A 15,235-nucleotide genomic window follows, 5' to 3' on the forward strand; every position below is an offset into this window, starting at 1 on the left:
GAGTTCAAATCCCGACCGAGGGCCTTCCTGTGTGGACCGCGCATGTTTTTCTGTGTCTGCGTGGGTTTCCTCCAGGTACTCCGGTTTCCTCCCACAGTCCAAAGACATGTGGGTTCGGTTCATTGGAGTCTAAACTTTCCTTGGGGTATGAACGTGTGAGGAAATGGTGTGTGGGCCCTGTGATTTTTTTGGTAACCTGGGTGTATTCCTGCCTTTCACCCAGCGTCTGCTGGGATCGGCTCCAGCCCCCTTGCGACCCTGACCAGGAGAAAGTGGTTTAGAAAATGGATGGGTGGCCAGCTATGGCCCTGGAGCTTTGGGTTTACCTTAAAATCTACAACCAATTTAGATCCTTAGTAGGACCTAACCACATTGCGTTTTTGACGGCTTCACGGGCACGTAGAAATGCGGGTTTATGTGTGCCAGTTGTCCAAGTAGCAGCAGGCTTTCCCAAGAATCAGAAGTACCCGTCTCAGCCAGTCCGGAATAGTCTTTCCACAGCTTTCACGGAAAGGCCATTCTTTATGCCTTAAACTGGCACCTCGCCTCATTGAGGGCATATTCTCCACAATCTGTAAGAGTCGCCAGCCTGTTGAATAAAATACGATTGTGCTGCAGAATGCGGCGAGCGTCTCGGGCCGGGCACAAAAGCGCGCCTGTCATCTCAGTCGTCTCAGAGCGCCGAAATGAAGGGGACCTCTGTCTGAAACGGCGGCGTCCGCCCCAGTTGGGAGTTCTGAATTCCACGTCTCTTCTTCAGCGGGAGAAATGGATGTTTGTCGAACATAAACGTCTGGGACTACAGCTGAAACACGCATGAATATTAATGTTGTGCATACTTCTGCGTGTAGGCTAGAACTGAGAATCCTTTTGTGGGCCACGCACATGAATCGCAGTCTGGCTCTAATGGGAGAGGAATTTTGTTTACTTGGGAAGAGACTGCCCATTAACTACAATGGGAAAAGAGGGCTTTCAGTTGTCTTTATGTGTTTCCATCCATGCCGGATGTACAGGACCTTTTTTTATAGTTTAGGGGCACATCTCTCTAAGATTTCAAACTGTAGATCTGCAACGAAGTAACTGTTGAGTAAAACTAAGAAACTGAAAGCTTGCTTAAAAATATTCTAGTTCTGTTGAATTTGTGGATTAAAATAAATCAAATAATACTCAATAATGACTATTAGAAGAGAGAGCGAGCGGACACACCATTGTGTTCAGAATGCATCGGTAACAGCATAGCAGTTCTCCGTTGTCTCAAAGAAGTGAACGAATATGGTTTGTAGCCTCTCTAAAGGCTTTCTCGTGATATTATTTATGAGTTTGCATCCGAGCTGAGCCCGTATTCTTCACCTGGTGATTATGTGGTGAGCAATGGGGCAGCCAATTTACACAACAGCGCTAGTGTGAGCATGCCATGTAGAAGGAGTCGTAAAGCCTGTTTACATATTTAGCGATGACTTACAATGTAACCAAGACATGTCTATTTTCAGACTCTTTGACCTCCTTTGAACCTCATTAATTGAATGTCAGTTGAGTCAGAAATGTTAATATTTCTCCAGGGAAGATTCACAGCTTTATTTTGCCCAATTGTTTCAATTTAAATTAAAGTTAAATTTAAAAACTCACTTTAAATAAATAATACATTTTGCACCCAACCTGGGACTGAACACTTATCCAACTATCTCCAACTTCATGTGCAATTTAGATCCAATCTTAGACCTTAGGACTAATTCTTGTACCATGACATGGTGCATTAGCCAAATGAGCCACTCAGCAACCGAACAGCATAATTTCAATTTGATATTGGCATTATGCCATAAAGGAAGCAAACAATCAGTGCAGGTTTGTTTTTAAGTTGAGGGAGTTGTGAGGTTTTCAGTCAGTGGTATTCAGGAGTTCACATAGTTTCCCAGTGTGTATGGTTTCAGAGTATCATATCATTACACCCAGAGAATGAATGAGTGTTCTTCAGAGAGCTGAGAATCAGTGTCTATGAAATGTGTGGTGTGAAACTGAGATTCAGGGTAGGGAGTATCCGGTGGAACCTGTTTTCCACCTGAAACGGTGCTTTCAACGGTGCTTTCTCAGCCATTGTGCACGCAAGGATCCTCCCTCCGATCCGTTGTGCCCTGAGCATGTTACAGGAGAGCGGTGACCTTGATAGAGATATTTGCTAAGTGTTAAATGTTGATAATGCGAAACAATAACACTGCATGAGACGTCTAAGATCATATGAACAAAACAAAAAAAACCTTCACACGTTGCTGCTGTTGGTGGAAGTTGCTGTTTTTTTCCTCATTCGTTCGCCTCCCTCAGCCGAGCACCTTGCGTTGGATGTGTGCACGTTTCCTTGTATCTGAAAACCGAGATAGTGGGTTATGTATTGAATGAAGTTATTGTGAAAGCAGTCCACATATCCAGTTCTCACACCCAGTCATAGGGGCACTCCTTCCCCTTTAAGTCTATGTGTGTGTAATGCTTAACAACACAGTGTCACTCTATTACTTTGGCAGCAATATAATCAAACCTGCATTTCAGAAGCAAATACCACCATCACACTTGCAGGTCAGAGAAACTGGTGCTTCTGTTTACAAAAAAACAAAACAAAAGAAACTGCAGTTCAACTGTAGTTGTAATTATTGCAGTATTGCTGTAGATTTGTGGCATATTTTGTGCACTTGTATTGCTGCAGTTATAATGCAGTTTCACTTCTTCATGTGCAGTACTCATGCAGCAGAACTGTTTAGTGGAGTATTTTAATGGCATTGTGCTGCATTGTACTTAAGTTAAACTACAGCATAACTTCACAGTAGTAATTTTTGTAAGGGGCAGTCCAGCTTAATGGGCAGGGAACTGAACTGAGCTTGCACCTTGCACCTAGGTGTACGTTTGATTCTCAGGTGGGGTGCTGCTGTTGTACCCTTGAGTGCGGTATTTCATCTGAATCGCTTTGGCTAAAATGTCCAGCCGTATAAATGGATTGTTTAGAAAAAGAATGTAAGCGGTGTAAGTCGTTCTGGAGACGGGTGTCTGCTGATTGTCTAAAATATTTAAATGTTTGTAAATTAGAGGTGACAAAGCGATTTACTAAAGAATTATCCCAATACACATCTTGTAGATGGTTTTCACGCAAATTTTAGAAGTGTTTCTTTTGTGTAAGATTTAGTCAGGTTCAAAAAGGGACTGAGACAATGATTGGCATGACAGCAGCAAAAAATGGCGTGACTGTATGTGTATTTAAACACTGACGTTGTAAGGGTGAGAGGGAGAACCCAGGGGTTCCTTTTCCCAGGTTGCTAGAATGTTTGTTTCCAGAAACAGGCATTTATGGTGCCAGCTTCTCTCAAGCCGATATCCTTTGCCTAGTACACTCATTTCAGCAACTATTAAACCATATTCAGCGTTATCACGCGTCGCAGTAGTTTCAGTCCCCTACAAACAGTTAAATTAAATTGAATTTCCATTAAATTTCCCGCATCTAAATGAAGGAATAAAAGTGAATTGTAAATTATGAAACCGTTAGAAGTATTCCGACTGTCTTACATTCTCAGTTCAGTCACCCATTTTACAAATAAGTATGAGTTGAAAACATTTGCGATATTATGTTGTTAATTAGCTGAGTCAGCCCTACACGGGTTCACCTAATATGTACTAGGGTTTGTACAAAAAAAAATTAGACTGATACTGTCAACTGAGAAACGGTTACATTTTTAGAATCTCAACAGTCCATTGAGACATTTCATATAGGCATTTAGTAGACGCTCCTTTCTAGAAAGCGCATACCGTTTAGGCAAAGAATGGTCTTTAAGAACAATAACATTGCCAGCCGCTGTAAGTGTACTAAAACAGCTTAGGTAAGGTAAGGTAAGTTCAGAAAATTTGTCGTCCAGGAGGCTAATAAAAGTAGCTCATCCTCTTTGAAGCGCAGTCGGTGGATAACTTATTCATATAAAACAATTAAATAGCATGCCAGAGTTTGAGCAATTGAAGATCTCATATTATCGCTTGTTTATATTTTGGCTAATTCATTGCTTGGCATATTGCTTAGCTATAATTCATAAAGTAGGCCTAAATTGTTTTTCGAAGTAAGAAATGAATTTGTAAACAGGCTCGATACCATAGTTGAAAGTGTCGTCACTAATTATGTTAATTGCCATCACGATCATTGATGATGACTCGGTGATTTACCCGAGGGGAGCTGCATAATTTATAAGAGGTGCGGTTTCGGGTTGTGTTCGCTATTAGCCTACGTCACGTCGGTGGGAATTGTGCGGTCAGAGACAACCCGGAGAAGCAAGGACTTATGGCTACAGTGAGAGAGAAAGCGGCGGCTTTGAATCTCTCCGGGACATTTTTCAGCCCAATGCACCGACCTCCAGGTAAAACGCACTTAACCTGTGTCTTTGAAAGGACGCATAGGATATCGTTTTGTCACGTTCTGGGTGTGTGTCCTCCTTCCTTGGGATCCTTAACTCAGACTGTAATGTAACTTTGTTTCGGTTCCAAGGAAACTGATTTCGGGTTCGGATTGAGCTACCTACTCGGCTATCACACACAAACCTATGTTCCAGAAAATGCCAACTAAAACGGTGTTCTTTGCCACGTGCAAGAGAAAGACCAGCTGGAATATCGGCGGCTACAGACCGTAAATTTTGAGTTGATTGCTGGGTACAGCCTGTTTGTGCTTGTTTTGTCTTGCTAGTTGAAATGCAGTCGGCGCAGAACTGAACATAATAGGAAACCAGGTTTAATTAGACTATCTATGCGCTTTGAAACAGTTGCATATATAGGCACTGGCCTGTGAATGGCTCCATTTTATATCCAAGTCTTGCGTTTATTGCAATTGATCCTTATTTTTTTACCATTGTTTTTGGGTCAACCAGCCTAGGATGTTCAGTTTTGGTGCGGCAAAGGAGTATGTTCTGTGAAATATCTTTGCCCCGGTAAGAAAGTCGCATGTGGGCTACATTGAAGTGGCGCGTACGACTCCATATGCATGCATCTGCGACGCTCATGGATCCAAACATTGTGTAACGTTTGTTCATCCTCATAAAGAAAGCGTGTGTGGAAGGTTCAAATGCAGTTTAGTCAGCCCGATTCGTCTGCGGATTGCGTGCCTTCACAGGTGTCTAGCATATCTTATGTACATGGCTTGAATTAATGATGACACGACATGCAATAGGCTACAGTTTTTTTTATGCCTCTTACGCTGAAATTTTTTGGGTTTTTTGTTTTGTTTAATTAATGCAAAAATAAGCAGGTTCACTAAGGTAGCCTACGTTGGCTCGACAGGTATACTCGTTTCATTGGGAACGTTGACAGTATCAAAACGCTCCCTCCGCGATTATTTACTCGCTTGTTGTGCAAACACACTTGTCGGTGTTCCCTGTGACCGAGCTAAATCAAACCACTCCAGGGAGCTCACCAGCTAGGGTTTACATCTCTTGAGAGACGGCAAGGTAGCCTACACTGCAGAAGTGTTAGACTAGGCTACTGAAACCCTGACGAACTCCCCGGTTTTATTTGTATATTTTGTTGTTAAGGTTTATTGTGGGTATTTGATAATTAGTACAAGAACAGACGGTGCCCCTCATGGCACAGATTATAGGGGATTTATCCTGTACCTCTGGGTGTTGCTCCGGATGGGCGGGCTTTTCGGTCCATCCCAGACTTATTGAGGGTTTAATTAATCAGTCATTTATCTCCCCCGTGACTTCATAGACAACACTGGAGAATGTGACGTGCCTGTGATGGAGAGACCGTTATGGGAAAGTAATATACTGCAATGTATCGTGATTCTTTAAAAAAAAAAAATTTAAATATTTTTAAAATAGAAAATGTTAAGTAGTACAGTCCGTCTTGTACCATTTTCGGTGTATAGAAATGGGTTTTTCGATAGCACTGGTTTCTCTCCACAGTCCGTTTTAACTTGTCGCTTTATCATGTTTAATCTGTCTGCAGCTAAGATCTGTTCTTAATGTCTGACAGAGTTCTGCGGTTGAAACCCAGCGGCCGTTTTCTCGGTTAATGTGTGTATGTAAGGGAAGAACTTTAATTCCCGGTGATTCCCAGAGAGAAGCACATATAATAGAATCGGGGTGGCTCTTATTTAGTCATAACCGGAGACAAAAGCAAGGCGAAGGGGAGAATGGCACTCCAATCAAAAACATAAAAGGACTAGCAAGTTTGAGTGCAATTTTACAAAACGGAAAAAAGTGAACATGATTATAGAATTTGAAGTTGAACGGGGGCGCTCCTGATTCAGAAGTCCTCCCGGGCTCCGGGCAGAGCGTGTGATTGTGTCCGCATGTGCAGCCAATTCTTGTGATGTTTTGGGCGGTCCTTCCCCGCCGCGGAACGGAGCGAAAGCCCAGGAGACGCGCTTACAATTTCGGTATTGTTTGAAAGCTGCATGTCAGGTCTGGTGGGCGGAAGACCTTGTATTTTATGATTAGCCCCTTTTGCGTCATCAGTTAGCGTGTTCAGTGTTGGTTTTGTGGTTTTTTCCCCGAATGTGAACGCTCCATTAAAAAAAAAAAATATATATAATGGCTTTTTCATCTTTATTTGTCAGAACAGTGTAGAGAGACAAGTAGTCATGCAACAAAGGTTGAACCGCCGATGTCGCAGTTCGCAATGAGCACGTGGACAGTGTTCGACAGGCTATGCCACGTGAAGTGATGACTTTAATGCTGTCGGTCAGTGTAAGTTAAGGCCGGGAGTCCCCAAAGGCTGCCGGTGAGGCCAGTGAGGGAGGGCTTAAGTTAACAGGATATTCAGTAGGCTACCTCGCTGGGAATGGGTGGGTGGCTCTCTTCAACTGCTGCAGACTAAGACCACGTGTTGTGTGCAGTCAAGCAGTGCGAATCTGGACTGCAGATTGTAAAGAAGTAAAGTTTGACCGAAGACATTTTGGAGGATGAACATGTTGGTCTGCATTCTCATAATGAGACGGGTTGGGTCAAGGATGGAACAGACATTTTGGGGGGGGGGGGGGGGGGATTTTCAGAGCGGGCTATTCCAGAGTAGAATAGTGAAATGTGGGGATATAGTTCTTAAAGGTATTTGAAGTGCTTAGCTCACAGTTCCAAACCTCACTCATTCCGTGCAACTTGTTTCCCCCCAACAGATTACCGGATGGCCAACAAGCCATTCCGGGCCACATACATCTGGAGCAGCATCATCAACAACCTTCAGTCGCAGGTGGAGGTCAAACGAAGGCGCCACAACCTCAAGTCCCACAACGACTGCTTCCTGGGCTCGGAGGCCGTGGACGTCGTCCTGGCTCACGTCATCCAGAACAAGTTCTTTGGGGACGCGGACATCCCCCGGGCGAAGGTGGTGCGCGTGTGCCAGGCCCTCATGGACCGCAAGGTGTTCGAGGCCGTGGGCACCAACGTGTTCGGCAAGGAGAAGAAACGGGCCACCTTTGAGGACAGCAGCTTCAGCCTCTACAGGTTCCTGAATGCGCAGGCCAACTCCACGAACAGTCCGAGCGCAAACGAGTCTCCCAGCTTTAACAGGACGGTTTACGGCGCGCCTTGCCGAAGGTATGGAGTTTGTGGATTCTTTGGTTGGGGGTTGATCCTTGGGACCATTGCGTTTTCCCTGTTTTGTTTCACTCTTCGCATGCAGCAAACGTGCCCCCAGAACCACAAAACGTGTACCCCCTTCCTCAGCTCAGTGAGCCTCATTGCTGGGCACTTTTTCCAGAAGGACCCTTTTAAGGGAGCTCGGATTTGGAGGGGCAAATGGGATAATGGTTTCGGTATTTGTGCATTTCTGTCCCCATCTATCAAAGCAATAATCCATCTGGCAGTGGGGGGAGGCCGTTTCTCTGCTCTTGTGTAAATGTCTGTGATGCCACGCTGCGGTCCATGTCGACTCGGGGGGCCATCTGCAGAGGCGGTGTTCTGTCAGGCTTTTGCTGTGGATCTGTGGTCTTGGCAACCAAGCAAAGCAAAAGCCGTTCGTACTGTATCTCCATTTTAGAATCCAGAATCGTACGTCGAGTGACAAAGGATGACTAACCGGCCCATGGCCCTGCTGTCTTGAATTTGTACCGTCAGTGAGATTAGTTAACGTGTTTTATGCTCCATATGTTTTGATGATACTGCTTTATATTAGACCCTCTAGGCCGTGTTTATGAAAGAGCAAATGAAGCCATTTCTGGTTGATGTAATGATTAATGAAGTGGGGGCTTTGTGTCGATCATCAGGCAAGAGGCAGAGTATTTGAATAGCACGCCCATCAAAGCTGACACGTCTTTGGAGGACCTTTTGGGGAACTTGAACCAAAGTCCAGCCCATACCCCACATCTGCTGGTGACTTCTGGATTATCACAAACATGTAAGTAAAATGGGACCCTTCTCCATCTGTTGACATCGTGATCCGTTGATCACGAAGACTCAAATTATTTTATTAATCTGGACACATGACCTCCAGTTTGATATCAGTTAAAGTGTAATGATCTCAAGACCAGTTCTGCACAATTCTTTAATGAGCCTAGATCAGGGCACTGTCAACAGGGAAACATGAGTGTGTTAGGCCATTGTGTTTCTCTGCACTGCATACTTAAGAGCTTTTTTTGGCAAGGAGGGCAGCTTGTCATTCAACTGGAGAGAAGAGTGAGGTCCCAGATGTGCATGACACAGTTCAGAGTGCTTAATTGTGCTTGCAAGTATTTGATGCACTAGATCAGTGCTGCCCAACCATGTTCCCAGGGGTCTGCTGTCCTGTGGGTTCTCACTCCAACCGTAACAAAGGACACCTCAGTCAACAGCTAGAGATCTCCTCGAGCTGCTGATTGGTAGAAATCTACATGAGAACCTACTGGACTGCAGATCTCCATGAACCAGGTTTGGGCAGCCCTGCACTAGATGTATCACACTTTAATGTTGCAAGCATTTCCTTCTTAGAAATTAAAGAAAATGTGTAATGGTCAGCGAAAGGGACTGCGTCTGCATTTTTGCGGCGGGAGGTCAGGGGGTGGGGGCAGCGTGTGGGTAATCGCATCAAATTTATTAATGTATAAACAGCAGAATTATTTCACAGAATTTCCTGAGGAAATTCATGTGATGTATTCCTGTAAGTGTTGGGCAAAGTGTTCAGGCCAGTTTCCTGCATATTTTTTTCCTGACCTCTGAGTCTGATTTAAAGAGATTTCCTATTAAAAGTCCTTATACTGCCCCGTTCATGACAATTTGGTAGTGGGCTTTTAGACCATATTGGTTGCATCTTTCTGATTTATCTTTTAACCAATCAGTGGTGTGTCTGATTAGTGGGCTACCGATCAGGAGGGAAGTTGAAGTGAATCTCCATATGGAGCCGATGGACCATGTCAGCCCAGTTTCCTGTATATAGTTTCCCGATTGTCGCTGATTTGTGTGGCGGCCATGCTTGTGCAGCGCTCTGGAGACCTTGTGGGCTGACTGCCTGGGCTTCCCCCTCTGCAGTGGTGGACGGGGTGTGGCACGAGCAGACTTTACTGCGCCTGCTGCAGCTGGTGGAGCTTCCCCTGGTGGACAGCCTGCTGGAGGGCACGGACAGCCAGCTGCCCCCGCTGCGCAGCATGGACAGCGATCCCGACCTGCTCTACACCAGCAACTACCTGGACAGGGAGATCCTCAAAGCCTTCAGCGACTCGCAGTACGTCTTAACCGACGTCCCTGTCGGGTGTGATCGCAAGGTTTCGACAGGCCTCCTCAGATTTCAGCAGATTATAATCTAGATCCAATCTGATCTAACACAAATGCTAAAAGAGATGAATTTGCGTTCTCTCCAATATGACCGGTTCGCTTCTGGGAACTATTCTAGCAGGGTAAAGCTGGTGTTTTGTATGAATAAAAATGTACCAGTCAAAGCTTTGCAGGTTGGGCGAACTGGGATGAATCTGTCCCCTTTCATTCATTTGTGAATCTTGCTTATGTTTATGGTGATGAGTGAAGTGCACCTGTGATCCTTGGTGACTGCTTGTTTTCTTTGGCTGACTTCCGGAGGGCAGGCAAGTACAGGCTCTCTGGTATGAAATGCGGGAATATCTCGTGCCATTAAAGGCTTGGAGAGGGCAGGACCTGTGGTTTCTGTGTAGTCTGTGATTCGGGGGTTGCAGTCTGACTTGAGGGGGGGGGGGGCATCTGTCACTCAGTGAGAGGGGCAGTCTGTGACTCTGGGAGGGTGGGTGCAGTCGGGGGTGCAGATTTAGTCTGACTCGTGAGCTGAGCTCTCTCTCGCTCTCTCCGCGGCAGGGCGGACGACTGGCTCTCTGCCGCTGTGGACTGCCTGGAGTTCCTGCCGGACCAGCTGGTGGTGGAGGTGAGCAGGGGCCTGCCCGGCTGCTCGGACCGGCTGCAGCAGTGCAAGAGGCTGCTCTTCGACACCCTGTCCAAGCACTACGGTCAGCCTGCCTGCCCAGCACTGCTCACCAACCGCATGTTCGACATCCACAGCGGCATCACCGACCTGCTGGGTAAGGCCAGGGCTGCTGCACTGGAATCCTTAACCTTTGTGCAATCAAAATTGCACAATTTGATCATGAAGGAAAAAACCCATGAAGTAAAAAAAAAAAAAAAAAAAAAAAATACTGTGAAACTAAAATCTTTTATTATTCATGTTAGTTTTCTGTTTTCCTATGTTCAAAGCAGACCTGGGTGAAATACACATTTGTTCTGGGTTCAAATACGCTTTACTGATCTTGTTTGGTGTACTGGAAACATTGGAAAAAATAAATTAATTAAAAAATTTTTAAAAAGTGCAAACCCTGCCTTCTGGCCATATTGGCAGGCTCAATTACACCAGGCAAGATCAATTGAGCACAGGAAAGTATTTGAATCCTCAACAAATATGTATTTGACCCAGGTATGATTCAAAGCAACAAAGTCCTTATACTGCCGCCTTCAGGACGACTTGGTATAGGCCTTTTGGAGACCAGATTGGCTGCATCTTGTAATGTTACCTATTTAAAAAATCAGTGGTGTGTCTGTTTAGTGGGCTACTAATCAGGGGCAAATACCCCATATGACACCCTGTCAGACCTCCAGCTCTTGGGTATAGAAATGCTTTTCTTTCAATCAAAAGGAAATTTTAATATAATTTTTTTTTTTTTTTTTTTTCCTATTTTTTTGGATGAATTATACATCTTTGTTATGGTATAAATGAACCATTCAATAAAAATTTGTCCTAAACATTGACTGATCTTCAGCATTCATAAATTTAGGTGATTTATTGAATTGTCCAACCTTTTTGAATTTGAATTTTACAACTGATTTATCCCAAATTTGAGAGCAAATGTTTGAATGAATTTGGGTCTCACTCATGGGGTAGAACTGTCTCTGTAGAAAGCTGTATGACTGGAGCTGAATGAATGCTGTGTGTCTGTAGAAGGCTCTATAACTGAAGCTGAATGAACACTCTCTGTAGGAAGCTCTATAACTGAAGCTGAATGAATGCTGTGTTTCTGTAGAAAGCTCTATGACTGAAGCTGAATGAATGCTGTGTCTCTAGAAAGCTCTAACTGAAGCTGAATGAACACTATCTCTGTAGAAAGCTATATGACTGAAGCTGAATGAATGCTGTCTCGAGAAAGCTTTATGACTGAAGCTGAATGAATGCTGTGTGTCTGTAGAAAGCTCTATGACTGAAGCTGAATGAACACTGCTGGCTGCTCTTGTTTTGCAGTGAACGGGAAGCTGGAGCAGGCGCTGGAGGCCCTGCAGCTGTGTCTGAAGCTGCTGGACGCGCGCGCTCGCGAGGAGCTCCGCAGGCTGCTGCGCTTCATGGCCGCGGCTGCAGACCCCAGGGAGGTCAAACTCCACAAGGAGGTGAGCGAGAGGAGGGCGGCCATCTTGTGTGTCAGCTGCTGTTCTCCAGGTACCATGATTCTGCGGGAGTTCAGCTTCAGTAATTTTCATTGGCTTTTTACTGGATTCAGGAGTCATTTCTCACTTTTTGTTTTAGCCCAGCTCCCAGGTGCCTGAATTCCACTTGCGGTGTTAATCGAAGGACATGATTAGTTCATTATTTAAATCTGGTGTCGTAGTGCCGCGCTAAAACAAAAACGTGCACCAATGGTGGCCCCTTTTTTGGATACAATTGGACACCCCCTGGTAGAGAAAACGGCACATGATTAAGGACCTTTCAAAGTCCTGATCCTCTGACCCCTGAACTTGGACCAGATCAACCTTACATGTGAGTCAGGGCCCTATGCTATTGCTAGGCACCTTTCCCCAGTGTGTGTTTCTCCTTATGGGCAGCAGTGCTGTCTCATAGCCTTAGCTTGGGTTTCTCTGTGACCGAGTCTGTAAAGGCACTCGCTCGACTCAGACTTGGGCGTGAGGCTGCAGGCGAAAGCTGAACTGCAATGCCTCAGTTTTTGTTAGTAAAATGATAACAGGTGTGAAGTAAGACATTGCACCAATTTTTTATTTTTTTTAATTCAAGAAAATGAGTCCAAAGTACAGTTTGATTTGAAATTTCCCGAAATGGAACGAGCTAGCGGCCGTATTGGCGTCTCTTCTGATGTCAGAGGAGTGGTCCTGCCATGGGTCACCTGCCGCCAGATGGGCTTAGGCATTAGAAGTCTACGGAGAAAAAAACATGGAGGATGGTGTTGTGTTGCCTCTGGGTAAAGCAACAGAGACCTTAGGTTTAACAAAATTCCCACAAATCTGTTTTGTTCACTTGTATATTTTAGGGTTGTAATGACTTGCTTTATGGTTTTATATGTATGTCATAAATTCCAATCTGACCGTTATGGTTCTATGTTGGAATGTTGACTTGTATTTAGTGCTTTATTGATGTCACACTTTCAGCTGGGTAACTAGCATGCTTGGCAAGAGAGATGAACACATTCAGCGACTCGCATGGCTATAAGCGTTCAGTATCGTGTCGCTATTTCAAGCCTTGATTAGGCTACATGTTGGCTATATGAATCTGATTGGTATTATGGTTCAAGGTTGGCGTATGTTAACAGCACTTTGATTTTGTGGTTACACTAACTGGTCAAGGAATGTTACAGTATGAGCCAGGTAAAGCACAGTCTTTTACATACAGCGAGCTCCATAATGTCTGTGACAGACATTTTATTTATTTTCTTGCACAATTTTAGGTTTGTAATCAATATACATTCTCAGCTTTTATTTAAGTGTATTTTTATTTTTATACACTTTGGTTTCATGTAGAAATTACAGCCCTTTTCATACATATGATATTGAATGGCTGTGACTCTTAAAGCATCAGCCTTGGCTGTAATCGGCTAGTCATGTCTTGCTGGGAGCCCTTAGCGATGGGGCCTTCTTCCACCCGGTGTGTGATGGATTTTAGTCAGCCAGGGTTCCTCCGGTTTCTGCTGTTAGTTTCACTCAGTGATTAACCCAGCGGTTACCACTGGTTACCAAGTGACCATTTTATCGCCATTGTGAGATCCCCCTTCCTCAATCAATGCTGCCCCCCTACTGTATGGACTGTAAGGTGTGAAATGGTCATGGGCTCGCAGGCGAGCTACTGAGAGGAGCACCTTACAGGGTAACGTAAACATTTCAGCTGCAGTGCTGCTGATGTGCGGATGGGATGGGGGTCATTTTAGGAACAAATGGTGATTCCAAATGTGGAAGAAAGAAATGGAGGGGGGAAAATTTGTTCTTGTCATTGCTGTCTACTTGTGATGGAATTAATTCATTTTGGCAAGCCATTGAAGTTGGCATAGTATTGATTTTAACTAATTAGATCTTAAAATGTATTTTAGTCTTTGAAACAGGTTTATAAATGCAGTTACTGGACTAGTTTTGCACACACTGGCCATATTTATTTAGCATTGTTATCTGGTTTCTCTTTCAGATTGAGAACAGAATGGCGGTGAAAAGGGCTTTTTCAAGAGCCATCGTCCATGGCAGGCATCTGGCCAAGGGAAAAGTGGACCTTCTGGTGCTGTTCCTGATGGACAATCACCGGGAAGTCCTCAAGGTGCTTTGATTTGTTTCTGCGTGGCGGCGGGAGGACTGCACTGCTTTAAACGCACTGTACTGGGAGGGTAGTCCCTCATATCGCAGACGTTGTTTACCCTAGAGTGTTTACACTGGGAGCACGCATATCCCAAATCAAACAGCAGGCTTGAAGCTGAATGGGAATTTGTAAAGGCCATTCCTCACATGGCCTTGACCTGTTAACTCTTGCAGCAAAATGTGGGAAACCCAAACGTGTTTCTTGACTCTGCTGAATATGGTTGCACGTAGGAAAATGTCCAAGGTCCAATCCATTTGAATAAGTCTTTCAAGGAATACAACCTAGTTCTTAAGGTCTTTTGACTGAATGAAGACTTCTTTCTTTTAGATTCCAGGATCTTTGCACAAGCTGGTCAGTGACAAACTGGCCTATATCGCGCATGGGAAAAACCCAGATGCAATAACAGGTACTGCCCTTCAGAGCCAGTTTTATTTGATGTGCATCGACTCAACCCCTCTGTAACTAAAGTTCAGAGGAGTAGCATGACCCACTATGACTGGAGGTTTTGTGATTAATAACATGGTCTTCCCCTTTTCATTCTGTCCCCAAGGCTCTACCTACTGTAGCAGAGTCACTGGAAAGGTATACGAGGAGAGCAGTCAGAAAACCACAAAGGAAGAGCTGTTGGTCCTCCTCCGGAGTATTCACGAGAACCCGAAGCTCTCGGCCAAAGAGAAGAAACGCTTACTCGGCCAGTTTTACAAAGGCCATCCTGAGATTTTTGTACAGTATTTTGGAACCAAAATATCCACTGTTGAAGTGTAATTTTAACTGAAATGAACCACTGTATATATTGTAAAAAGAAGTGTGTACGAACCATTTCAATGTTGTTAGCATGTGTAAATCTTAATGTGAAAGCTTTAATAAAATGTTTTTATTTTACATAATCTGGATAATTATTTTAGTTTCCCATTTATATTGTGTGCTGCCCCTCCTACCATGAAAATTGCTGTTTCATGTAGTATTAAGTATTAAGCTTGAATTGCCAACCGACTCTTAGTTAGACATTGTTTGTTAGTACCATCTTTTTCTCTTGGAACAGGACAACTACAGTTTATCACTCCATGTCACTGGGGAAATGTCATTAAAATGTCTCCCAAGTCCATGCCACATAAGATGGAAAGTATGCAATTAAATGCGGAACTTCTGGTAGTTGGAAGTCTGCGTCCATGGAAACGAGGGACAAGCGCATAAATAGCAACGCTCGTGGTGTGATGGCATATTGTGTTTTATGCAG

At 44.3% G+C, this 15,235-nt stretch overlaps 1 protein-coding gene across 2 annotated transcripts; it reads left to right on the forward strand.

Annotated features, from left to right (window-relative positions):
• The first annotated feature begins 4,224 nt into the window (after positions 1–4,224).
• depdc7a (DEP domain containing 7, paralog a) lies at positions 4,225–14,885 on the forward strand. 2 transcript variants are annotated; one of them, XM_064312420.1, is made up of 9 exons: positions 4,225–4,379; positions 7,130–7,550; positions 8,219–8,349; positions 9,456–9,675; positions 10,248–10,468; positions 11,677–11,819; positions 13,834–13,959; positions 14,326–14,404; positions 14,549–14,885. In XM_064312420.1, exons 1-9 carry the CDS (start codon positions 4,304–4,306, stop codon positions 14,761–14,763), a joined length of 1,632 nt encoding a protein of 543 aa, XP_064168490.1. In that variant the 5' UTR covers positions 4,225–4,303; the 3' UTR covers positions 14,764–14,885. The 2 variants fall into 2 exon arrangements, with proteins under 2 accessions (XP_064168490.1, XP_064168491.1); XM_064312421.1 differs by having other exon boundaries at positions 9,456–9,648.
• The last annotated feature ends 350 nt before the right edge of the window (positions 14,886–15,235 follow it).

Source organism: Anguilla rostrata, chromosome 16, assembly GCF_018555375.3.
Source record: "Anguilla rostrata isolate EN2019 chromosome 16, ASM1855537v3, whole genome shotgun sequence".
Lineage (NCBI taxonomy): Eukaryota > Metazoa > Chordata > Actinopteri > Anguilliformes > Anguillidae > Anguilla > Anguilla rostrata.